The sequence below is a fragment of the Cyrtonyx montezumae genome, unplaced genomic scaffold (genome assembly GCF_038088225.1).
Source record: "Cyrtonyx montezumae isolate F1298 unplaced genomic scaffold, pur_monq_1.0 scaffold_4, whole genome shotgun sequence".
Taxonomy (NCBI): Eukaryota; Metazoa; Chordata; class Aves; order Galliformes; family Odontophoridae; genus Cyrtonyx; species Cyrtonyx montezumae.
In genome coordinates, this window is record NW_027072045.1 from 16,440,239 (window position 1) to 16,461,131 (window position 20,893).

The window sequence follows — 20,893 nt, forward strand, 5'->3', positions numbered from 1 at the left end:
ATCCTCCATTCTGTCAGCATCACTCGACCCTCAGAACAGGCCTCCCATCATGCACGGCAGTATGTTGGCCCCGTTCATGTGGCAGGACCAAGGACTGGGGTCAGGTGTGAGCACAGGCAGCCCCCTGGGGTCAGAGCATCACCTAAGTGGTGAACAGCACTGGGCTGTTCAGGTGTTTGCTTCCCCCGCTGTCCTCACATCTTGATTTGAGTAAGACCACAAAATAAGCAAGTTTCAAGTTATGATATCTCATTGGGCAGCTCTTTGACCATTATGAAGCTAAAAGTGTTTTCTTGTTCAGGGACACATTTTCCAGCACTTCTGTGTTATCTGCCTTACTGTGTCCACTTACAATAAATCCTTCCCTGTTTAATCACTTAGAGCATGTTCAAGAATCTAGAGCTGCAGGTAACTTATCTTCCAGGTGATAAAGCCCTTGTCCCTGTCCCCAGCTAAGCAAATAGTAGGAGAAAAATGAATCTTTAATAATGGCAAGGGTACATCAAAATAAGATAAAGCGTTAAGGCAAAATGTGGAGAGAGTATTTCCTCATTGTGTGAATACATTTTTCTAAAATAGTATCTGAGATCAGAACTGGGTAAATTTTGTTTGAAATAGGTTCATATCATAAGAACTGATAACATCATGCAGTTTAATATTGCTGTAAGGCAATTTTTCTGTTACTTAAAATGTCACTTAGGCAGAGCAAATTATAATCTGGGGCTTCCTGCAAATGTGTTGACACAATTCATTGAATTGTTCATTCTTTTTGACAGCCCTTCGATACAATTCTGGAACGTGACTCTCAGAGGATTATATGTACAACCATTTGCATGTTACATGTACCCATTTCAACCTAAAAGGAGGTGAATGTCTCATCTTCATCAAATTCCCATGCAATTCATTAGAAGTTAATTGCTTGATTTCTTTCCTTTTTAAAGGTTACATGCAACCACACTTTGTATTTTCTCTCTTAATATTATCCAAGAAGAAACGAGTCATTTGAAGTCAAAGATTTATATCCTGTAACAGAAAGGGAGGTTATGTACTATCACAGAGAAAAGGTGAAACACTGGCAAGATGAAGCAGCTGATGCCTCTCTAAAATCTTTTCTTTGAAAGCTTGACAACAGGACACACTTAGAAAAACGTTCCAGTTTCCAGGGCTGAATCTGGTGAGCTGCTTTCCTTGTGTGCTTCAGAGGCTTCCCCATCCCCAGTGCCTGTGACAGCAGAGAGCATTCCTCATTCTGCGGGACTACATCTGTTCCATGAATTTAAAATCAATCACACACGACGTTAGAAGTTGATCCTTCCAAGTTGACGTTCTGCTTTTGTCTTCAGAGATCCTAAATAAAAATTTTAACTGTTGTTCTAGGCAGCATACAGAAATTAAACCTATGGTTGGCTGACAGTCTGTCACGAACAAGATGACATTTGTGACACCTCTCTCCCCCTTCAGGACATTACCTCTTTACCTAATGTTAGGCTTCAATAAACAGTATCAAATCTATTTTTCACAGCTTAGCTTACTAATAGCCTATCCTTTGAGTATTTTAGGCTGTCTACCTCTGAAATCTTCATATTTCTGTATACCCCTGCCTTTGTTGTAGATCTCTCATCCATCATTTTTCAGGCACTTACCGACAATTTTCTTGATTTTCATTGAAGATTTTTCTTTGATTTTTAAGCTTTTCTTTGACTTTTTTTCCCCCTCCAGAAATAATTAACTCTGTGGGAAATAGATTAAAAAGCCACAGAACATATTTAGAATTTGATACTCATACAAAGCTTAAAATACAGCAATGGGTATTGGTATCAGTTATTTGCTTCTGTGTTGGTAAGGTAAAGTAAGATAGATATGGTTGGAGGAAATGAAGAAAATGTCACCAGCACATGATGAGGTGAGGCCACTCTGTTTCTATGAAAGTGCCTGTGCTAAAAGAACTGGTGCTATATTCTGGGTGCTTCATCCCCCTGCTGAGGGCGTGCTGCTCACAGAGTCCATAGGAACAGCAGGCCTTGCTAGCTCACAGCCCGGCTGCCTGAAGTGGGTCCAGGACTGCAGCATGCGAAACTGCACCAGCAGAGGAGTAAGCGCTGACAGCCCAGCCCGGTATCTCTTTCCTTCACACAGCCGTATCTGGAAAACAAGATCTGTGCTTATCTTAACACAAAATCTTAAAGGTGTTGCTATATTTTCCTTCTGAAACAATTTAATTCTGGATACAATTCATACCACGAGTATGAAATGTGATAAAGAGGCCTTTTTTCTTACTATTTTCCATTTCTTTATAATCTCCCTTGTTGTCTTCCTCTCCTGAGCCAGTCTGTCTTCATAGGCTGTCATTTTCATTTGCCTGTTGTATATTTTTTTCCATTCCTTTTCATCTTCTTTCTTGGAAACCAATATAAGTCTGGTGAAGACCTGCTGTAGGAATAATAAATAAAGTGTAGGTACACATTTCTTCTACCTTGGGGAAATAAATACGTTGTCAAAATATTTAGAATATTTTATCACAGGCTGGGTAAAATTCCATGGGCAAATATTGGAACCTTGTTTTTTATTCCCAGCATGTAGTTTAGCAAATAACACTCTTGTCCAACTTCCAGCAAAGATGTTGCAGCTGCAGTTTCTTTTCTGCCTTTTCTTGCCTTTGTGAAAATAAATCATCCCCACTCTGTGGCAGTGAAATAGAGAGGTAACCATTCACATCTTTGGCATTTCTTATCATTGTCAAAATAAATACTCACACCTGTGCAAGCTAAATAAATGTGATGTCTTCCTTTTTTTGGAACCAGCAAATATGAGCAGCAAGCTGTCAGCTGAAAAGAAAAAAAAAAACAAAAACAAACAAAAAAGACCCACCAACAATTACAATGAAATTTATTCTAGAAATCCTTGATCACTCTGAAAAACAGAGTTCTCAACCCTGAAAATTCAGTCTGCATCTTTATGAAGTGAAATATGAAGGTTATGATAAAAGTGACCCTGAGATTCAAGCTACTGAGTTGCTGAAACAGGTAGTACCAAATATCTTCAGCTCCCTAAAATGCTAAATGCAGAACTAAAGCAAAAGAAACATATATATATATACATGACAGCTGCTACCCTGGGCTGCCCACTGGAGGCATATTAGGAGAATATCACTTCATAAGACCTGAAAAGGTCTTCCCTTTAATTTAAATACGGTGTGAAAAATGTACCCAGGAAGAGAAAAATTGGCTGCACTTCAGGACACATGTGAGACAAAACATGTTCAAAGTTTGTGAACAGTGAGGACAACAGCTATGTTTTAAGTGGGTCGCTGGGGCTGGCCTAAAAGAAAATGTTAACATCCAGTTAATGAAGGAATAAGGTTGCACACTGGTCTGCATAAGTAATTGATGATATGTAATGCTGGGAGTGCCATCGCAGAGATAGGGTTCTGTAGGAATGATGAATATCTGTTTAAATGCTCTCCATTTTAAGTGCCTCAAGGAAAGGTTTGTTTTGCTTGTCTGTTGCCATACACAAAAACTGCTTAATCTTGTTTAACGTCTCTGAATATTAGCCCAATAGGGCTATTCAAAAATAATTGATACGTGTTTATGGATTTCTTCTTGCATTTATTAAGACAAATTAAATCAAATTCCATCATACATTGTCGAAGAAAACATGAAACAATACTTTGAGCTCTTCCATGTTCACACACCTCACAGAGAAATCTTAAGAAGACCGTTTGGGCTGTGTGTTCAGATATCTGGTAGAGAAGCAACCCTGGCTGTTTCAATAGGAACACGTTATGGGCTCAGGTAGGCCAAAGCAGAACTCCTTTGCTGAAACACAGAAGGAAGGGTCACCTTCCAGGGAGACCTGGATAGGCTCGAAAAGAGGGCCCACAAAACCTAGTGAGGTTCAACATGGCCAAGTGCAAAGTGTTGTATTTGAGACGGGGCAATCCCAGACATTCAGACTGGAAGAAAAACTCACTGAGAACAGCCCTGCAGAATGGGACTTGTAGTCTTGATGGACAAAAGAGTAGGATACGAAGTAGCAGTGTGCACTTGCAGCCTATAGGTCAAATGTATCCTGGGCTGCATCAAGAGAGGGGTGGCAGCAGGGAAAGGGAGGTGATTGTCCCTCTCTGCACTGCCCTTTTAAGGCCCTATCTGGAGTACTGTGTCCAAGGGTGGTCCCCGGTACAGGAGTGATGTGGAGCTGTTGAAGAGGATCAGAAGGATGGCCATGAAGGTGCTCAGAGAGCTGGAACACTGCTCTAGAGATAGGCTTGTTCAGTCTGGAGAAGAGAAGGCTCCAGGGAGACCACATTGTAGCCCTCTAATATTTAAAGGGAGCATATAAACTCCTTGGCCTCGGCATGCTGAGGAGCAGCGCTGTGAGCGGGGATGTCCCCGGGATTTGGGAGCATCGCTGGAACAATTCTGCCTGGTTAAGGTTTCAGAACCTCCAGTCTCAAAGAAGAGGAAGCAGAGGACTTGTGAGGACTTGCACTAACACCTTGAAGCTGTGAAGGACTCCCAGCCTTGCTGGTTTTGGCTTGCCGTAACTGGCAGCAGACGGCCCCGCCGGCAAGAGGAGCAGGAGCGCGGCTCCCTCTGCTGGGCAGCACTCTCCGCTCCCAGCGCAGCCCTCACGGACGCGCTCCGGAGCTCCGAGCAGCGCACACAGCGGGACTACAAGCCCCAGGTTGCTCCGGGCCGTCGGGGCGGTGCCGTCTGAGCTCACAGCCCTTGATCCGCCCCGCGCAGCGCAGCATGGCCGGCTTCGCTGACTTGAACGTCCCGCTGGGCGCGGATAGGAAGGCCGTGCAGAGCTTGCTGGAGGCTGCGGCGTACTGTAAGTGCGGGCTGGCGGAGGACTGCAGCAGAAGCGGGGCTGGAGGGGCGGGAAGCTCCGCGCACCGGGCCTGCCCTCCCCTGCGACTTGTAGGGCAGGGAGCGCGTGCCGTGCCTGTGCAGCGCCGTCCGGCTCACGTTTTAACAGATCCGGTTGCTTTCCAGCTTCTGTAGGCGACTTGTTCCGCGGTTTCTGATCTTCTCGATCTGTCCAGCGTTTCCCTTTGTATCGTCCTTTGGCCTCTTCAGACGTGGTCACGTCTCCCCTCATAATGCATCTTCCAGTCTGCTGCTGAAAGGTGCAGCCTTCGTGCAGACGCTGACCCTGGCAGCCTTTGGCTCACCCTGCTCCCTGCCACGCTCCCCACCACGCCTCAGCCTGCCCAGCTGTCCCCATTAGATAGCTGTTCATCCATCAGATAGCTGTTCATCATGCACCCCAGCAAACAGTCCTTGCCCACATCTCTGCCAGTCACTGAGGATGTGTTGTCATGGCTGGGTTGTGTTAAAAGAATCTGATACTCTTAAGACGCATCTCTGGTGAGTTCCCGCTCAGAAAAATTCACTGTGAAAGGTAAATCTGCGCATCGGTGTTAATTTTGAGTCATTTAAATAACGAGCATGTGATAACTTTCTGGTTGCATCTGTTCCCATCATTTGCTGAACAAAGCAGTCTCACGATGTGTCACTTTTTTTTAGTGGGATATTCTGCAGTTGCCCTTAATCATGTCGTCGATTTTAAAGAAAAGAAACAGGTAATTTCTGCTCAGCTTCTTTGTTGGTGGTGTGTTTTGTCTTGTAAATCCATGTGCCCTCCCTTCCCACCATTGCTTTTAGAATACTCATTTAAGTATAAACGTAAAGGGCTTCATTTATAATTGGATATTCTGCAGTTGCTCTTAATCATGTTGTCAATTTTAAATAATAATGGAGCTCCCATTTCATAAGTCTGTATTACTGCCCTGGAGTTAATTTAACTATGCTCTGTGAATTTTCCCTAGGAAATACTTTTATTAGCATTGCAAACTTATTTTTGGAGTTGCAACACAATGTCTGTGTACATTCTAAACAACCCATTACATTTTGGATAACTTCATTTTGTTCTCTTTTAAGGAAATTGCTAAGCCAGTATCTCCTTCTGAGCTGTTTCCATCTTTGCCTATTGTACAAGTAAGTTGATTGTATTCCAGCTATGTTATGCTGAGTTGTATTTTTTCCTTTGTGTGTTTTCACACAATATTTTTTTTCATTGCCTGTTAAAAAAAAAAAAAGAAAAAAAAAGAGGAATTTAATTGCTCAATTCTTAAAACTTCCAGCACTGGGAGAATGTTAACTCTTATGTTGGAGGAGGCTTTGTGCTTTATTTAAGAAATGATTTTTTAAAATTGCTGCTTATGAATTTTGAATAATTGTAGTGTAATTCTGTGAATTTGAGCCTGAGGTTTGGAGATTGCTTCCTGTGTTTGATGAACAAGATTTGGATGTAGTGAGCCAACTCCTTATTTTGAATCACCGATGTGTGTTAATTCAGGAAATGTTTTTGATTGCAGTTGTGGTCTCCTTGGAAAATCAAAGTGTTATTAATAAAGCATGCTTGTGTTTTCTGTATGGTGTTCCTTTTTTTTTTTTCCTTCCTTACCCATTTTAGTTTTCCTCCTTTTGATTGATCATTTCCTCAGAGAAACACATTAAGTGTTCCTTCTGAATGGCAGATATAATACCCAGCTGATCAATATAAAGAAATATGTGCATATATATATATATCATAATAGGGAAGCATAACGACAGACTTATAGGAAATAATTATAGGTAAGAATTGGTGCAAGGCACAACTTTCTTTGTATAATAGAGAGGATGGAAGTTGCCACAAAGTTTTGCTTTTTAAGTCTTGTTTTACTTTTCCTTCATAGGGGACATCTAAAAGACTTAAAGTCTTAACCCGGCTGACACTTGTTGTTTCTGATCCTTCGCACTGTAATCTCTTGGTAAGTACGTTCAGTGTTCCTGTTTTTCTATTTTTATTATTATTATTATTTTCTTAATGAAAGAATGACGTTTGGGGAATTGTGTAGGGAAAGATTTTGTGGATTTCATAGGATACTTGGTACTAATTTCTTTGATCAGATCTGAAATGTCAGGAAGGGATGAAGATTTATAAAACTGGATGTGGTTATGATGATGACTTCTTAGTATGGGGTAGTGGTTCTGTTCCTTGATTCTTTGATTTCTGAACTTCTGTGTGTACGCTAGAACACCAGGAGTAAGGCCTGTGTCTGCTTGTGGGACTGTGTGATTCAGACAGAAGGTGTGTATAAGTGGGTGGGCCAGGCCTCAAAATTGCTCACAATAGAGAGCTGCTATTTAATTAGATTATTGGCTTTGTTTTAGTGCTTGAAAATGGTGAGGAGATTCCCTCATTATTATTTTGGTTGTAATCAGTGTGTATACGTTTGACGCTTTCTAGAAATCAAGGTAATAATCATTTCCATCTTTTGTAGAGATCTACATCTACAAACATAAGATTGTATGACATCATAGCTGTATTTCCAAAGACAGAGAAATTGTTCCATGTAAGTACTATGTGTAAGCTGGTATAGAGTTGGCACTAACAATCAGTGCCTTGGACTAGTTTGAGTGCATGCTTTGTTTAGATTTTGTTTTCCACTTTATAGAGCCGTGTTGTGGAGCTAATTTAACAATGTAGGCTCCCTGGTCAGTTAACAGACTGGGAGAGTAAAGGGTCTTGATGTGATCTGTTACTCTGAAAGATCTACCTGGTCAGTGAAGTTGTATGTTCTTGCTCTGTGGTTTGCTTTCTTTTGTACTGTTGGGTTTGTTGGCTTTTGTTTGTTTGTTTTTTGCATTGGTTTACCTCATTAGAAATGCAAATATTTTGAACCTGGTTTTGACTGGAAGAAGCATTTACTGTTGAGAGCTGATACTTGAACACAGTTACTAATGGTATCAAACATCATATTGTCTTACTTCATCCATCTTCAATAGACTCTTCCTGCTGGAACAATTACTAGTTTTAAAACATTATCTAAAGAGGAATGATTTGAGCTCAACTTGAGGAGTAGTAGGTGTTTTTTCTCGTGTATTTTTTAATAGATGTCAAAATATTTGGGAATAGCCAGTGCAAGTGATCTGATTGACTTGCTTTCAGATGCTCAGCTCAACTTCTTGTCAAAATGTTTTCCTAGCTAAAGGAAAAAAAAAACCAACAAAAACAAGACAGTGACACATCTGACCTGTTGTAGGCTCATAAGGCATATCATTAACGGTGAATTGCAAGAGCTGGTAGATCTGCCTGTATTGCCCTTGGCAGACCACAAGCAGATGTGCAATTTGAAGAAGGCACTGGGACACCAGCCTCAAATTGAGTCTGTTTGGAAGAATGCCATAACGTACTTTGAAAAGAGAGGTTATCAGGAATCTGAGTTTTTCCAGTTAGGTTAAAGCTACTTTCTGGTACTGCCTAATACCTATTCTTGAAACATTAGAACTACATATGTATATATTTTAATTATTTCCTCTCTTGTTTGAAAACTTGTGAAGTATAAGGCAAGGGGCAATAAAAGAAGGTAAACTTTAAAGAAGCAGAGGAACTCAAGCATTAATTTCAACAGTGACAACTTAATGAAACTCACTTCCAACTGTTTTCTTTTTTTCTCTGGACTTCTGAGGGTGTGCAAGAGTCAAAAAAAACATCTAAAACACTTCACTACTCTCCATAGTTTTATGGCATTGACAGAGCCCAAAAGAAAATCATTGTGATTTATTCCACATGCATCCCAGAGTCCTTAGGGAATTGGCTGCTGTAGTTGCCAAGCCACTCTCAAAGATGTTTGAAAAGTTATGGCAGTCAGATGAAGTCCCAGGTGACTGGAAAAAAGCAGTGTCACGCCCTTTTTTTAAGGAGGGTAGAAAGAATGACCAAAGAAACTACCGACCTGTCAGCCTCACCTCTGTGCCAGGGAGGTCAGGGAGCAGATGCTCCTGGAAGCTATGCTAAGGCATGTAGAAGAGCAGGAGGTGATATGGCTTCACCAAGGGCAGATCTTGCCTGATCAACCTAGTTACTCTTTTATGATTATATGAATGTGTCAGTAAACAAGTAAACCACTGTTGTCACCTGTGTGGACTTTAGTAAGGCCTAGATGCCATGTAGAGAGTTTTAGACAGGCTCAAGTGGTGGGCCCAGGTGAACCTCATGAGGTTGAAAAAGTGCAAGGTCTTGCACCTGGGTTGTGGCAGCCTCCACTATCAGTACAAGTTGAGGGATGTAAGAATGGAGGGCAGCCCTGTCAAAAAGGACCTGGGGGTACTAGTGGATGGCAAGCTGGACATACGGCAGCAGTGTGCCCTTGCAGCCCAGAGAGCCAACTGTTCCTGAAATACATCAAAAGAAGCAGGGCCAGCAGGGTGAGGGAGGTGATCCTGTCCTGCTCTTTGCTGGTGAGACCTCACCTGGACTGCTGCATCCACATGTGGAGTCTTCAGTGTAGGAGAGATGTGGACCTGTTGTATTACAGCCAGAAGAGGGCCACAGAAATGGTCTGAGCTGAAACACTTCCCTTATGAGAACGAGCTGAGAGGGCTGGGGCTGTTCAGTCTGGAGAGAGAAGGCTCAGGAGGAAACATTCAAGATCAGGCTGGGTGGGGCTCTGAGCATTGTGACTGAGCTGTAGGTGCCCCTGTTTACTTCAGGGGAGTTGAACTAAATTACTTTTAAGGGTCCCTTCCAACCCAAACAATTCTATGATTGTTTATACCTAATGACTTGGATGAGACAGAGCAGGGAGAAGCTTCGCGTTGATCTCTGTTCTCAAGTAAGCTCACTCAATTGATGTGTTCAAACAAGCATCTGAAGCCTGTTAAAGGTAGGCAGCAGTAGCATGCTGTAAGGCTTTGGAGGAAGGGCAGGGGCTTGTCATCTGAAGGTGGTTGTCTTTTGTTTTGAGATGTCCCTGAGTTCTGCTGGTGCACTTGAACATCCAGCTGCAGCAGCTCTGAAGCTGACAGCTGCCCTCAGCCATGCATTTCTGCAGGTCCCTTCTGCTTCACTTGGGCAGCTTGCTTAGCTCCATGGCTGTTTGGTTGGAAGAACTCAATTGCAAAACAACCACAGATTTTACTAAGTTATTTTGCAGACAGATCTGCTTTGCTGCTCTGAGTCTCTGCTAGCACCAAGAGGATGGCTGTACTCTGAGCAGCTCAGTACAGATAGCTAAAGCTGGCACAGGTATCTCACAGGTGACAGAAAGCACGATAGGAAGAAAGAGGGATTGTATTGAGACCATCTTAATTTCTATCATGCTCAAAACTCTCCTGAGCTGGGGAGGAAACCAGACATTTTTCTTTCAAAGTGCATGAGTCAAAGAACATCTTCCTTATGTGTTCATATACAGAGCAGATTTGTATGTTTGTCTTTTGTTTAAAGATTTAAGTTTTCTAAGTGTGTGTGGAGAGGCTTGTAGAGAGATCAACAGGGAATATCTAGCATATGAAGTCTCAGTATGTGTGTTTGGCTCTTAATGACTTTCAGTCTTAAGGGTAGAGCCTTCTAGGTTGAGTCTTGCACCACAAATGATATTTTAAAATTGGCTGTTGGTAACTGGTAACTGCATTGCCTCAGTAGCATCATCTTTCTCACCAACTATTTGGCACTTCGTTTGTTCTGCATAGGACAAGATTTTTCTGAGTTTATGGAAGACGTATGTGACTATTGTAGATGGGCTTTAATTTTAGCACCATCTAAAGGTAGTCCCCTCTTCTCACAAGCAAAGGAAGTTTTCCTGTTACTGAGATAGGCAGTGATGTGTGCTGAAAAATGCACTTGAATTCTACAAATAATTTCTATCCTTGGGGTTACAAGGAAGTTGTGTTTGCCAAGTTAGTTGTAGGACATGTTCTTTATTTAAGGTTTCCAAGGAGAATTGTTTTGGGCTACATCTGGGATGCCTGCCCTGAGTTGTTAGTGAGGCCTGGCCTGTTGCTTTTTAGAATATTTTCTCTCTAAGATTTATTTTTTTCACATTACTTCTGCCTGCTATTTGTAGGAAATCAGTAATGCACCAGAATCTACGAAATCTTGCTTACATAAGTCTGTAGATGTACTGCAAAGCCAAATTTCAGCGTTTATTTGTGAAATGTTTGCCAAAGCAAACCTCTTGTCTTCAGGCCATCCAAGCACTGCTGTGTTTATCCGTGGCTGTCTGTGGTTTCCCAGCAGATGGGGCTCTTGCCCGTAGTGAGGCCAGGCAGGTGCTGGGCTGTCCAACTGCTGCATGGTGTTTTTAAGTTTTTGTACTTCAAATCCTTTTAGGAGGCTGGGTAACCATAACCTGCCTGCTTGTATCACTTGTCCAGAAGCCAAAGCTGGGCTGAATGGGGGGAGTTTAGAGAAATATCCTCTGTAGCTTTCCATGCAGTTCAGGAGTTCCTCTTTATGTGAAATTATGACTCTTGATTTTATTTATTTATTTTCCCAGGGCTGTTTTTTGAGTTCTTGTCTCTGGAATCCAGTAGATATCCTTGCATTTGGGTCACTTCCTTTCTTATTGCACGTAATTTGCTGAATGGAAAAGTGTTTTCCAGTGTTTCTGGAACTGATTAGGAGGGCTTGTTTTCTCGTCACACAGGGCAGCTTGCCTGCTTCTAGTATGTATTCTCGCTCTTCATTTTTCTTGGATTTCTCTCTTCCTGAATTTTCTATGGCCTCACTGACATGTTTTTTGGGACATGATGCAGGGCTATTTGCTTTGAGCAAATTCCTGTAAATCACCTCTGTCCAGGTGGTAGTTTGTACTCCACGTGAGGATGGGATTAAAACTGGCTGCAGTAGGGCTAAATTTGCATTTCAGATTTGCATTTGTAGTAGATTCGACCTGTATTCTGTCTCACAGAGTTAGCAAGGTTAGGGTGTGAAGATAAAATTCAGTTTGAAGGAAGTTCTGTCAATGGCTGAGATAAGAAACGTTCCTAAAGCTGGGCCTCTGCTCTCATCTCTGTGCAGATTTCATGTGAACAGAACATTGAAAGATGAGTTTAAAGAGCCCTGTGCTAGAGCAGAGTGTCTGCAGCCCTGCTGCTTTCATGCTGGCGTGAAGAGAGAGAAGGGGCTGGTGCCTGGCCCAGGTGTATCTGAAGCAGTGGCTGGCAGGTTTCTGAGTGTGGAGAGTTCCTCTACAGATTGAAAATTCCTTTTGAGCAGGTTCAACACACTTCATCTTCTTTGTTGCAACACTGCTTACAGGCATTAATCTGGTCGTGTGTAATCATCTATACGGGGTAGACGTGTATAGTCCTGCAAGTCTTATGTACATGAGGTTATATGTAAAGCAAGGGCTCCCTTTTATATCCATTTAATTTTCTGCGTGTGTGTCACTGTGGAAATTCTCCACCCTTTGTTCTTTCCTTCTCTATTAATACAGGATACGAACTGTTTTGCAAGTTCAAAGCTAAGTGTTGTGCCACCTTGAGATTTCTCTAGAGGTTTGGTTTTCAGAATCAGTTGTCTTTCTTATCCAGCGAGGAAAGTGAGGCACCATGGCATGGACCCAGCACTGGGCTTGTAACATCACTCATCACTTCTGAAATTCTTCTCCCATTTCAGTCTTTTCTTGGTTGTTGCTGGTAAAAATACTTAAACAGCTGCAACACTGGGATTAGAGAACGATGGGTCCTTTATTAGCTGTGAGCTCTTTTGCCAAAAAACAGCACTACTTCTGCATGTCCGATGTCAGATAAGAATAAAGCAGTAAGTCTTTTCTTTGAGTTGGTCATTATTTGATTGGAAAAGCACTTCTGTAAGTGAGAAAAGGCTTGGGATTTTTAGCCCCGAATCTTCTAGTTATGCACTTTGAGAACTGCTGTTTTACTGGCACACCTGCAAGGTGTTGTACTTCATTTTAAAATTGAACTGCCTCTGGGGAGACATATTTTTGCATTAAGAAATTAAGAGTACTGGTGTGCTTAAAGTTGATTGTTTGAAGTTGGTTGTTTTATTCTTTTGGCACATCTAATAATCTGTTCCCATTTCTTTGCTCTAGATTGCTTGTACAACTCTTGATGTGGATCTGGTATGCATAAATGTAACAGAGAAACTTCCTTTCTACTTCCGAAGGCCTCCTGTAAATATGGTAAGTTGAAATTTATATTGTTTTCTTGCTATTAAATTCTTTATTTAATGTCAGTATGAGTTGAATTCCTTTAGTTTCCTTCTCACCATTCCCACTAAAGTGGTTCTTTTTATTTTCTTGCATAATGTATTGTTTTAGATGTCCTTCACTTCAAGGCCTCCACTGCAGCACTTAATACGCAGTGGCATGTGTTTGTTCTTTCTCCTTTTGGTCCTCCACTTGTGAAGACAGAGAAGGTGTTTCCAAGGAGTAGAAACAGAATCTTATGACTACTGCTGTGCTAACTAGTGAGGTGTGTTGTGATTGCTGTCAGAGCTGCCTCTGAAACCAGAAGGGATACAGCTGTGTCAGATAAATAGTCCTGTACTTTAAAAGATGGGAGAATGTGAATGACAGTGTTAATTTGGGAGAAGAATGTTGTGTCAGATATTCAGAGGATGACGTGTTGAATCTATACTTAGTCAAAGGAATGTCTTGGGAAATAAACCAAATTCAGGATTGCTTAATATCTGCTGTGGGACTCAAGCTAAATATCTGCATGTATCAAGTATTTTGTTAATCCAATTCTGCCTACTGTAAGAAGTTTGGCAGAAAACTTAATCTGAACGTGCAATTATGTGAACTAGTTTTTTCCCTTAAGTTTATGTTAAGATTTGTTCTGCTTGGACATTCTTGGCTTGTGTAGTCTGTAGTGCTTTAGGATTTAAAGCTGGAACTGGCTGGAAATCCGGCTTCTGTCTTTTAAAGAAAGCTTGACCTAGAATAAACTAGAATTAATCCTGAAACAGAACAAAAGTAGCAATTTGGAATTTACCACAGATTTAAAATTCAGTATTCCACTTGGAATAAAAATGTTGTATGAAATGTTGCCTGAAAGAACCCTACCTGCCTGAAACTCTAGGAGCTGACTCAGGTGAGAAGATACTTCCTCACAAGCTGGTTCTCATCTTCCATGCTCTGAGCTTCAAGACAGTTTTTCAGACTGGTTCTGTGCATCCTCAGGCAGTGAAGTTTGGTTGTTTTGATGCCAGACAGACAGGCTGGCTTGGATGCTGGAGGAGCAGGGATGAAGTTAAAAGTATCCTTGCTTTGAAATTGGTGTATTGCCATTACCTGTTTTGGTTGTGATAAATACATGCTTTTTTGTGTGTGTAGTTTTATTTGCAGATGTTGGACTAGCTCTGTATAAAACATTTGATCCATGTATAGTTTCTACTCAGCTTCCATGCAGCTGCTACAGCTGGATTAATTTCATCTATATTCAATTACTGGACTCTCTTATTGTCTTATTATTCTAGCTTTTTGTAATATGTGCTTTCATTCAAAGTAGCATTTCATGCAAATGTGTTATAGGATCATATATAATGATCAACTACTAGCTTTGAATTGTCTTTACCACTAACTTGCTGCATATCCTATACAAAGTTGCTCAGCCTTAGTCTGAATGTTTGAGAAAACAAGTACACAAGAGTGAGGTACTTTCACAGACAGCAAAGGGTGTTAAAACAACTGAAAATACACTAAGTACTTCTATTTGGAAACTTTACTGTGACCTGCTGTTCTTTAAAATGGTCACAAATAGCAGCACAGTGTGCTGTGAGAGAGAGGAGACAGGACCCCACTGCTACATTTGTGCAAGGGCAAATTCTTCATCTGCAGGATGTGGTTGCTGTGGGAAGCAGTGTTATTCCTTATCACTGACAGTGGGACAAGAGGAGGAGGGTCCTGGAAGTTTCCAGACATGTTTCTGATCAGTAATAGTTACTTGCCTCATTTTCTCTGTGACAGTGGAAAGCTAATTAAAACTATTAAGTAGATGTTATTTCTTTGTTCATTAAGCCTCATCTTTCTATCTTTCCAAGATGCACAATTGGTGTACAGTGAAATTTTTCCCCCTGCGTTTCATATGATGCTGTATTCCTGCTGGAACAGTTTCTTCTTCATTTTTTTTTCCTAACACAGTTAAATTGCAAATAAATTGCATCAACAATAGTCGGTGGTGGTTAGATTGTTTTGCTTCTCTCCTTTTGATTTTTGATCACTTTCTTTCATGTGAAGGCAATAGATCGAGGCATTTACTTTGAACTTCTTTACACGCCTGCCATCAAAGACTCCACAATGAGAAGATACACAATTTCAAATGCGATCAGCCTGATGCAGATCTGCAAAGGAAAGGTAAGCTCTTAAAGTGAAAGCTAGCTAATTAATTTGGAGTTGTACAGCTGGAGCCATTTTAAATGAGTGTTGATGATAGAGTTTCTGAAGCTGTGACTGAATCTTTGCCTGCTAATGGAAGGACACAGTTATTCTGGCTCCATATACCTCCAGCCGTGAACCACTGCATGCTTTCTTCTTAAGCTGTCAGACTGCTTGGTTCTTTTTTTCAGAACAACCTATTTTGGTATGCAGTACCCAGAACAAAAGGGAAAAAGTTTGCACTAGAACTGAGATCCACGCATCTTTAAAATCCCCTGCTTCAAAGTTCTTATTCACCAGAAGCACTTTTTTGAAAATATGCCTTGAACATAGGGGAAAAAAATAAGATAGAAATCCTGTTTGTTTAACTGTTAGGAAATCCCCAGTGTAGAGAACAGACCCAACAGCTTGCTGGCTCTAAGCCAGGGCTTTGCTGAAATCAGATCAACTGCATTCTTCCCCACTACTGAAACCAAGTGAAGAGATAATCCTTGCAGCTGAGATGCCGGTACTCCATTGCTTTCATACCTCACCTCCTCTCAGGCCGGCAGGCTAAGCTCCCTGCTATGTGGGTCCTCTCAGGCTGCGTGCATTTAACAGAGAAGCATATCATAATACATATTGGGGTTAAAAGAGATGGTGGCTCCCATTATTGTTACTGGAAAGGGTTTTTGCTGCACTTCACCAGTCTAGAGAAGCAAAGCGTTACCCTGCAGATGCAATCTGAAGTAGGATATAGAGACTGGGAGACCAATTAGAAGCTGATCTGTCATTATTACAATTTCCTCTAGTAATGACCTGTCCTATAGGACAGTGGTCCCTAAACAGATGAGTTCCCTTGGTGCTACAGAAAAAACGCAAGCACTTAACATGGCTTTTCCTGAAAAGCCCAGCTCTGGGGGTTTATCATGCAAAATACTGACTTAAAGAAAAGGTGCATGCACACAGAAACATGTGGGGACTCCTTTTTGCCTGTTCTCCTCTTTCCTGTGTGCAGCTGAAGATACTTTTCTCACTCAGTTGCACAGTTTCTTGCTCAGTAGTATGAGTTGAGTTTGCATCACAGAGTGAATGAGGTGTTTGGTCTGTGTGCAAGAGCATTTTCTTTCTGTATGTGTCTATCTAGTACATCATTTGTGCCTGTTGTAAGCCACTAGAAGAGCGAGGAATGGATTACTAGTTTGTCATTGTTTCTTGTCAATATTTTTTGCCTCTGGGATCATTACCTGGTGGGCCAGCAGAGATGGCAATTAGTGATTGTTGGCAGTTTCTATCAGTTGTGTAAAGACCCTTTTTACCACAGTGTGGTTAGGCTGTTCCATGGGCTGCTCACATCGGCACTTGGCACACCAGTCGCCTTTTGTAACCTACACTTGATGAGCTTTTAACAGCTTTTGGATCCTTTTTTTTTTTTTCTTTTCTTTTTCCTCTGTTACAGCAGCACAGAGAAACTTCGGAGACTTACTGGCCAGGGAGCTGGCCTTGAGCAGAGTCCCTAAAATATTGTAACATGTGCAGGGAACTGGGGGAGGGATTTACTTACCTTGTCATACAGAGTGTGTATAGCCACAGTCCTTCACCTTCTGTGTTTTGGTAGTTGTGTTACTTACTGCACCCAGGGTAGTGTGCTGAACAGCTGGTTTCTCTTTTACCTGAGGAAATAATGCTTTGCCTTACAGTTCTTCCCTTAGCCCTTGCCTTGGGTTTGCCTTTGCCTGCTTCTCCTCTGTTTGCTAGCTGTACTTTTCTTGTCTGCTCACCTCCTCCCTTCTTACCCATCCTCTAACTGGAAGTCATTTAGCTTTGAATCAGCCAGAGCATGTCTCCAATACACAGCAGTGAACTGCAGTCCTGCAGGGATGGCTTCAAGATGGCATAGCTGCTCTGGGAGCTTTTCTGAGTCAGGAAGACAGGAATTGGTTTTTACAGCTCAGAGCAGCAGACGTATATTTTCACAGTGAACTCTCACAGTCAGCACCGATGAAGCTCAAAAACACCCTTGAGGTCTGTAGTACAGTCACTTTAAAGGTGAACTACACAGAAGGAAACGTCCTAGGCTTTATGCTGTTAAGTTGCTTTGATGTATGGCTTTCCTGATGCTTGTGCAGAGTCTTGTGCCCTGTCTTTTCCTTCTCAACACATGAGGAAACCTTGGGCACAGTGTGAGCTGTGCATTCATTTCCATACACATAGCTCTTTCATGCTTTGAGTTCTAGCTGTGCACTGAGCATTTTCTTCCAGTATCTGCCCTGCTCTGTGCAGGGAGGGCAGTAGGATGAGCAAAGCAGTGCTTTGGAAGGGATCATAAGCCCCACTGTGTAACTGGAGGTAGTGTAATGTGTTGGTGGTACTGACGTCAGAGAGGGGAAGTCTTTTGCTGTCTCAGTACCAATTTCATTCTTGCCCACTCAAGCAGGAATTCCCAAAGCCTTTATTTGATAAGTATATATATATATACTTAAGTGTGAATCTTTTTCTGCTGTACTAGTAGTTTCTGCCTGCACTAAACAATCTTCCCTTGAGTGAGCATCTTTGGAGGTTTAACGTTAGAAGAGCACTGGCAGCTGAGCTTTGCTGTCTGCCAGCCCGAGCAGTCATGTACCTGCTCTGTAGGAAACCTTTGGGAGTGAAGGGAGGAGGATGTCTTTCTGCCTGGTGCTTTTCCTGGAGGTGCGGGTTTGAGGAAACTCAATGCATGGTGTGAGTTGGCTGCCTTTATCTGTCTGCAGACTGGTTTCTTCCATCAGAGTTTGATTAAGGCCAACATGAATGGGTTGGGTGTTACTACAACACAAAGAGTAGGTTGAAAATTTGGGAGAATCAGTCTAAAGCCATGGTCTTTAAGTTGCGTCTGTGGGATCCTGGGCAACTCTTATAAGTTCATTTGTGTTACAACTCAGGTTGAGTTGTGTAATTTGTCATGGTCTTCCTCAGTATAATGCTCAGCATACTCCCTGTGCCTGACTGCTCTTGCGTGGCTCCCTGTCCCTTTCAGCTACTGTAACCAAAGTACTTAACATGGTGTGGACAACTCTGCATTTCTTCTTTTCCCTTCAAATCCTTTTAAAGTCCCTTATAAGAGATACAGGTTCATGTGTGCTTAAAATAGCATCACAGATTTATACTGCTTAGCCATTGCCCTGTAAAAGGTGCAGTGCTTGTTCAGCTCAGACCTCTCGGAACTGATGTTTATAGCTACATGGGAGGACCTGCCCCTGTGGATATCTCTCTGCAGGGGTTGGGGAGGTAACGTGGGCTCATTTGTTTCCTCAGACTAATGTCTATACCTGCTGGAGTTCTCTTCATCTGAGGGCACCGGACACTCACAGTTAATTGGGCTGTCAGCCTCAACTTAGCTAATGATCATGAAGTTTTTTCTGCTTTTAAGTTTTCCATTTCTTGATACTGTCAGATGGATGAATGTTTGTTAATTTGGTCTCTTGTTTTGCAGAACATCGTTATATCTAGTGCAGCTGAAAGAGTAAGTTCTGTATTTTTGTTCAAGAGAAAACAATTTGAGCATTTATTTGCAGCTCAAAATACTTAAAATTACAATGTTTACATGTTAGTATGTAATTAAAGATTTCCACCTTGTATGTATTTAATCAATTGCTTTACTAAAGAATTGTGTGGGGTTTTTTTAATCTGTTTGTTTTGCTTTGTCTTTGTTGCTATGGTATTTTCTGTGACAGTTTTCTCACAGAGAGGGACTCTGTTTTGCAAAATAATGGTATTTTCCTGATCGTTGTTCAGCAGCTTGCTTCTCCAAATAGCTCTATCCTATGTGCACTCATTCTGCCAGCCTCCAACCTTCTTTGTTTTGTTCTAGCCTCTAGAACTGCGAGGTCCTTATGATGTGGCTAATCTGTATCCTTTTTCCAAGTCAGAGATGACAATTAATAGTAACTTGTGAAAGTTAATTGGTTTTGAGATTTTTCCATCCATTGTGCTCCTTGAACTTTACCCAGTGATGCTTGGTGACTAATTCAATGAATCAGAGTTCTGCGTGGGTGTGGAAGGAGCAACACAGATCTTGGTCATGGAGTGAGCTGAACCATTGCTGTAAACAGTAATGTCTGAGTGCAGTTACAGATGTGTTCTGTGTTGTGAAATGTATTGATATTTCTGTTGAGTGTAAGCGGAAAAAGGAGTAGAAAAAACATAATCATAGATTTTTGAATAAAAAAACTTTAAAGTCAGTGAGCACTGTGGACCAAATCAGAAATCACTTATGATCTCAAAGGCACTCAATCTTTGATAGAAGAAGCCATAAAACCATGTTTATATTTAGGAAAAAAAAGCCTCTATCTTAGTACTAGTTACTTCTGCTCTTAATTTTTCAGTCCTTAATTCCATGCGTACTATCAAATAAAGGATTGTGTTCTTGGTAGAGAGCATCTTTTCTCCCTTTTTTTCAGGAATTCAGCTGTGTTTTTCTTCCTCCCTGCTCCAGGTGTGTGTTCAGACTGCCCCTCAAAGGAGAGGCATGTGCTCTGAGTCGTGAGAACGGTGTGGGAGGGTGTGCAGGCTGGAGGGATTTTACGTGTAGTGTTTTCTTCCCTCTTTAAAAAAAAAAAAAAAAAAAAAGCAGTGAGACTCAACTCAAATTAACATACCTAATTTTGTGTCATCCCTATTGAAAGTGGCTGGGAATTTTTCAGTGTAATGCTTTTGTATCAGATACTGCCCTTTCCCACAGAGCTAAATTTTTTGAGGGGGTAGCTTTTCATTTGGTTTTACATTCTAAATAAAGAGATTCCTGTGTTGACAGACCTTTGTTTTCGAGTGACAGCTGCTTGTCTGGAAAAATGCAGCGTTGACAGGAGCCTTCCAGGAGGGCTTCTGGAGAACTGCAGCCAGGAGAATTGGGTGCCTCAGGTCTCTCTGCCTCTGGGTAACCTTATGCAAAATGTCACTCTGAGTTACAGCATTGTTAATTCCCAGTTATTTGTAGAGTAAGCAAATATGTCGTACAGTCTTCCTTGTTCTTTTCATTCCTTCCTGTGTATTTTGATCCTGAACAAAAGTGACAGAGGTTTGCTGTTTGGCCTGTCAGAAGGTGAAGCCAAGGCAGCTGTGTCCACCAACTGCAGAGCCACCATGCTTCATGGAGGTAAGTGAAAAGCTTGTGCAAACTTAAGCTAATTCTTGCATTTGTTAAGATAAGTTCATGTCAGTGCATGTTTTCCAAAAGGCCTGAGACCATAGAGAGCAAGTCAGCTTGGGGTTTTTTCTCCCTAGTTCAGTGCATGAAGAGGAACTTCTGCAGCAAGACTCAAATTGTTTAGCCATAACACAGATCTGCCTGTTCTGCTGCATTTTGGGAATACCACTTGTTTCAGAAAGAGTTGAATACTGATATTTATGACAGCAGCAGGAACTGTGTCACTGACTTCAAAACACATTCATCCAGATTTCCTTGCGTTTATCTTCTTGCAGTGTGACTACAAAAGCAGTAATTGCTGTGTTTCTCTGATACTTCATTATATGGTTTACTTCTGACTACCTCAGTTTTTGCTGTGGGCCATTTCAAACTTGATGCAAAATCAGAAGTCATGTGTGCTTGATGCTTAGGAGGTGTTTCCTATGTTGTACAATGACTAGAAGTTTTGGTGAAACGAAATTTGCTTCCTTATACTCAAGAGAGAAAGTTTGCAGTAGGTTTCTTTTATACTTGTCCATATTAATATTAAAGGAAGTAAAAATTTAGCTTTT

The 20,893-nt window shown here is 41.5% G+C and overlaps 1 protein-coding gene across 4 annotated transcripts in view; it reads left to right on the plus strand.

Annotated features, from left to right (window-relative positions):
• The first annotated feature begins 4,720 nt into the window (after positions 1 to 4,720).
• The window catches only part of RPP30 (ribonuclease P/MRP subunit p30), a 260,717-nt gene continuing 244,544 nt past the window's right edge, over positions 4,721 to 20,893 (plus strand). For 2 of the 4 annotated variants that reach the window (XR_010622771.1, XM_065746177.1), the window contains exons 1-10: positions 4,733 to 4,839; positions 5,538 to 5,593; positions 5,952 to 6,008; positions 6,749 to 6,823; positions 7,337 to 7,408; positions 12,893 to 12,982; positions 15,041 to 15,157; positions 18,630 to 18,659; positions 19,008 to 19,045; positions 20,212 to 20,291. Coding sequence is in view for 1 of the 4 variants with exons in the window: in XM_065746177.1 (XP_065602249.1) it covers positions 4,758 to 4,839; positions 5,538 to 5,593; positions 5,952 to 6,008; positions 6,749 to 6,823; positions 7,337 to 7,408; positions 12,893 to 12,982; positions 15,041 to 15,157; positions 18,630 to 18,659; positions 19,008 to 19,045; positions 20,212 to 20,291 (697 nt within the window). In the remaining 3 variants the exon portion in view is untranslated. Of the gene's footprint in view, positions 4,840 to 5,537; positions 5,594 to 5,951; positions 6,009 to 6,748; positions 6,824 to 7,336; positions 7,409 to 12,892; positions 12,983 to 15,040; positions 15,158 to 18,629; positions 18,660 to 19,007; positions 19,046 to 19,596; positions 20,292 to 20,893 lie in introns of all 4 variants that reach the window. The other 2 variants (XR_010622773.1, XR_010622772.1) reach the window with 2 other exon arrangements.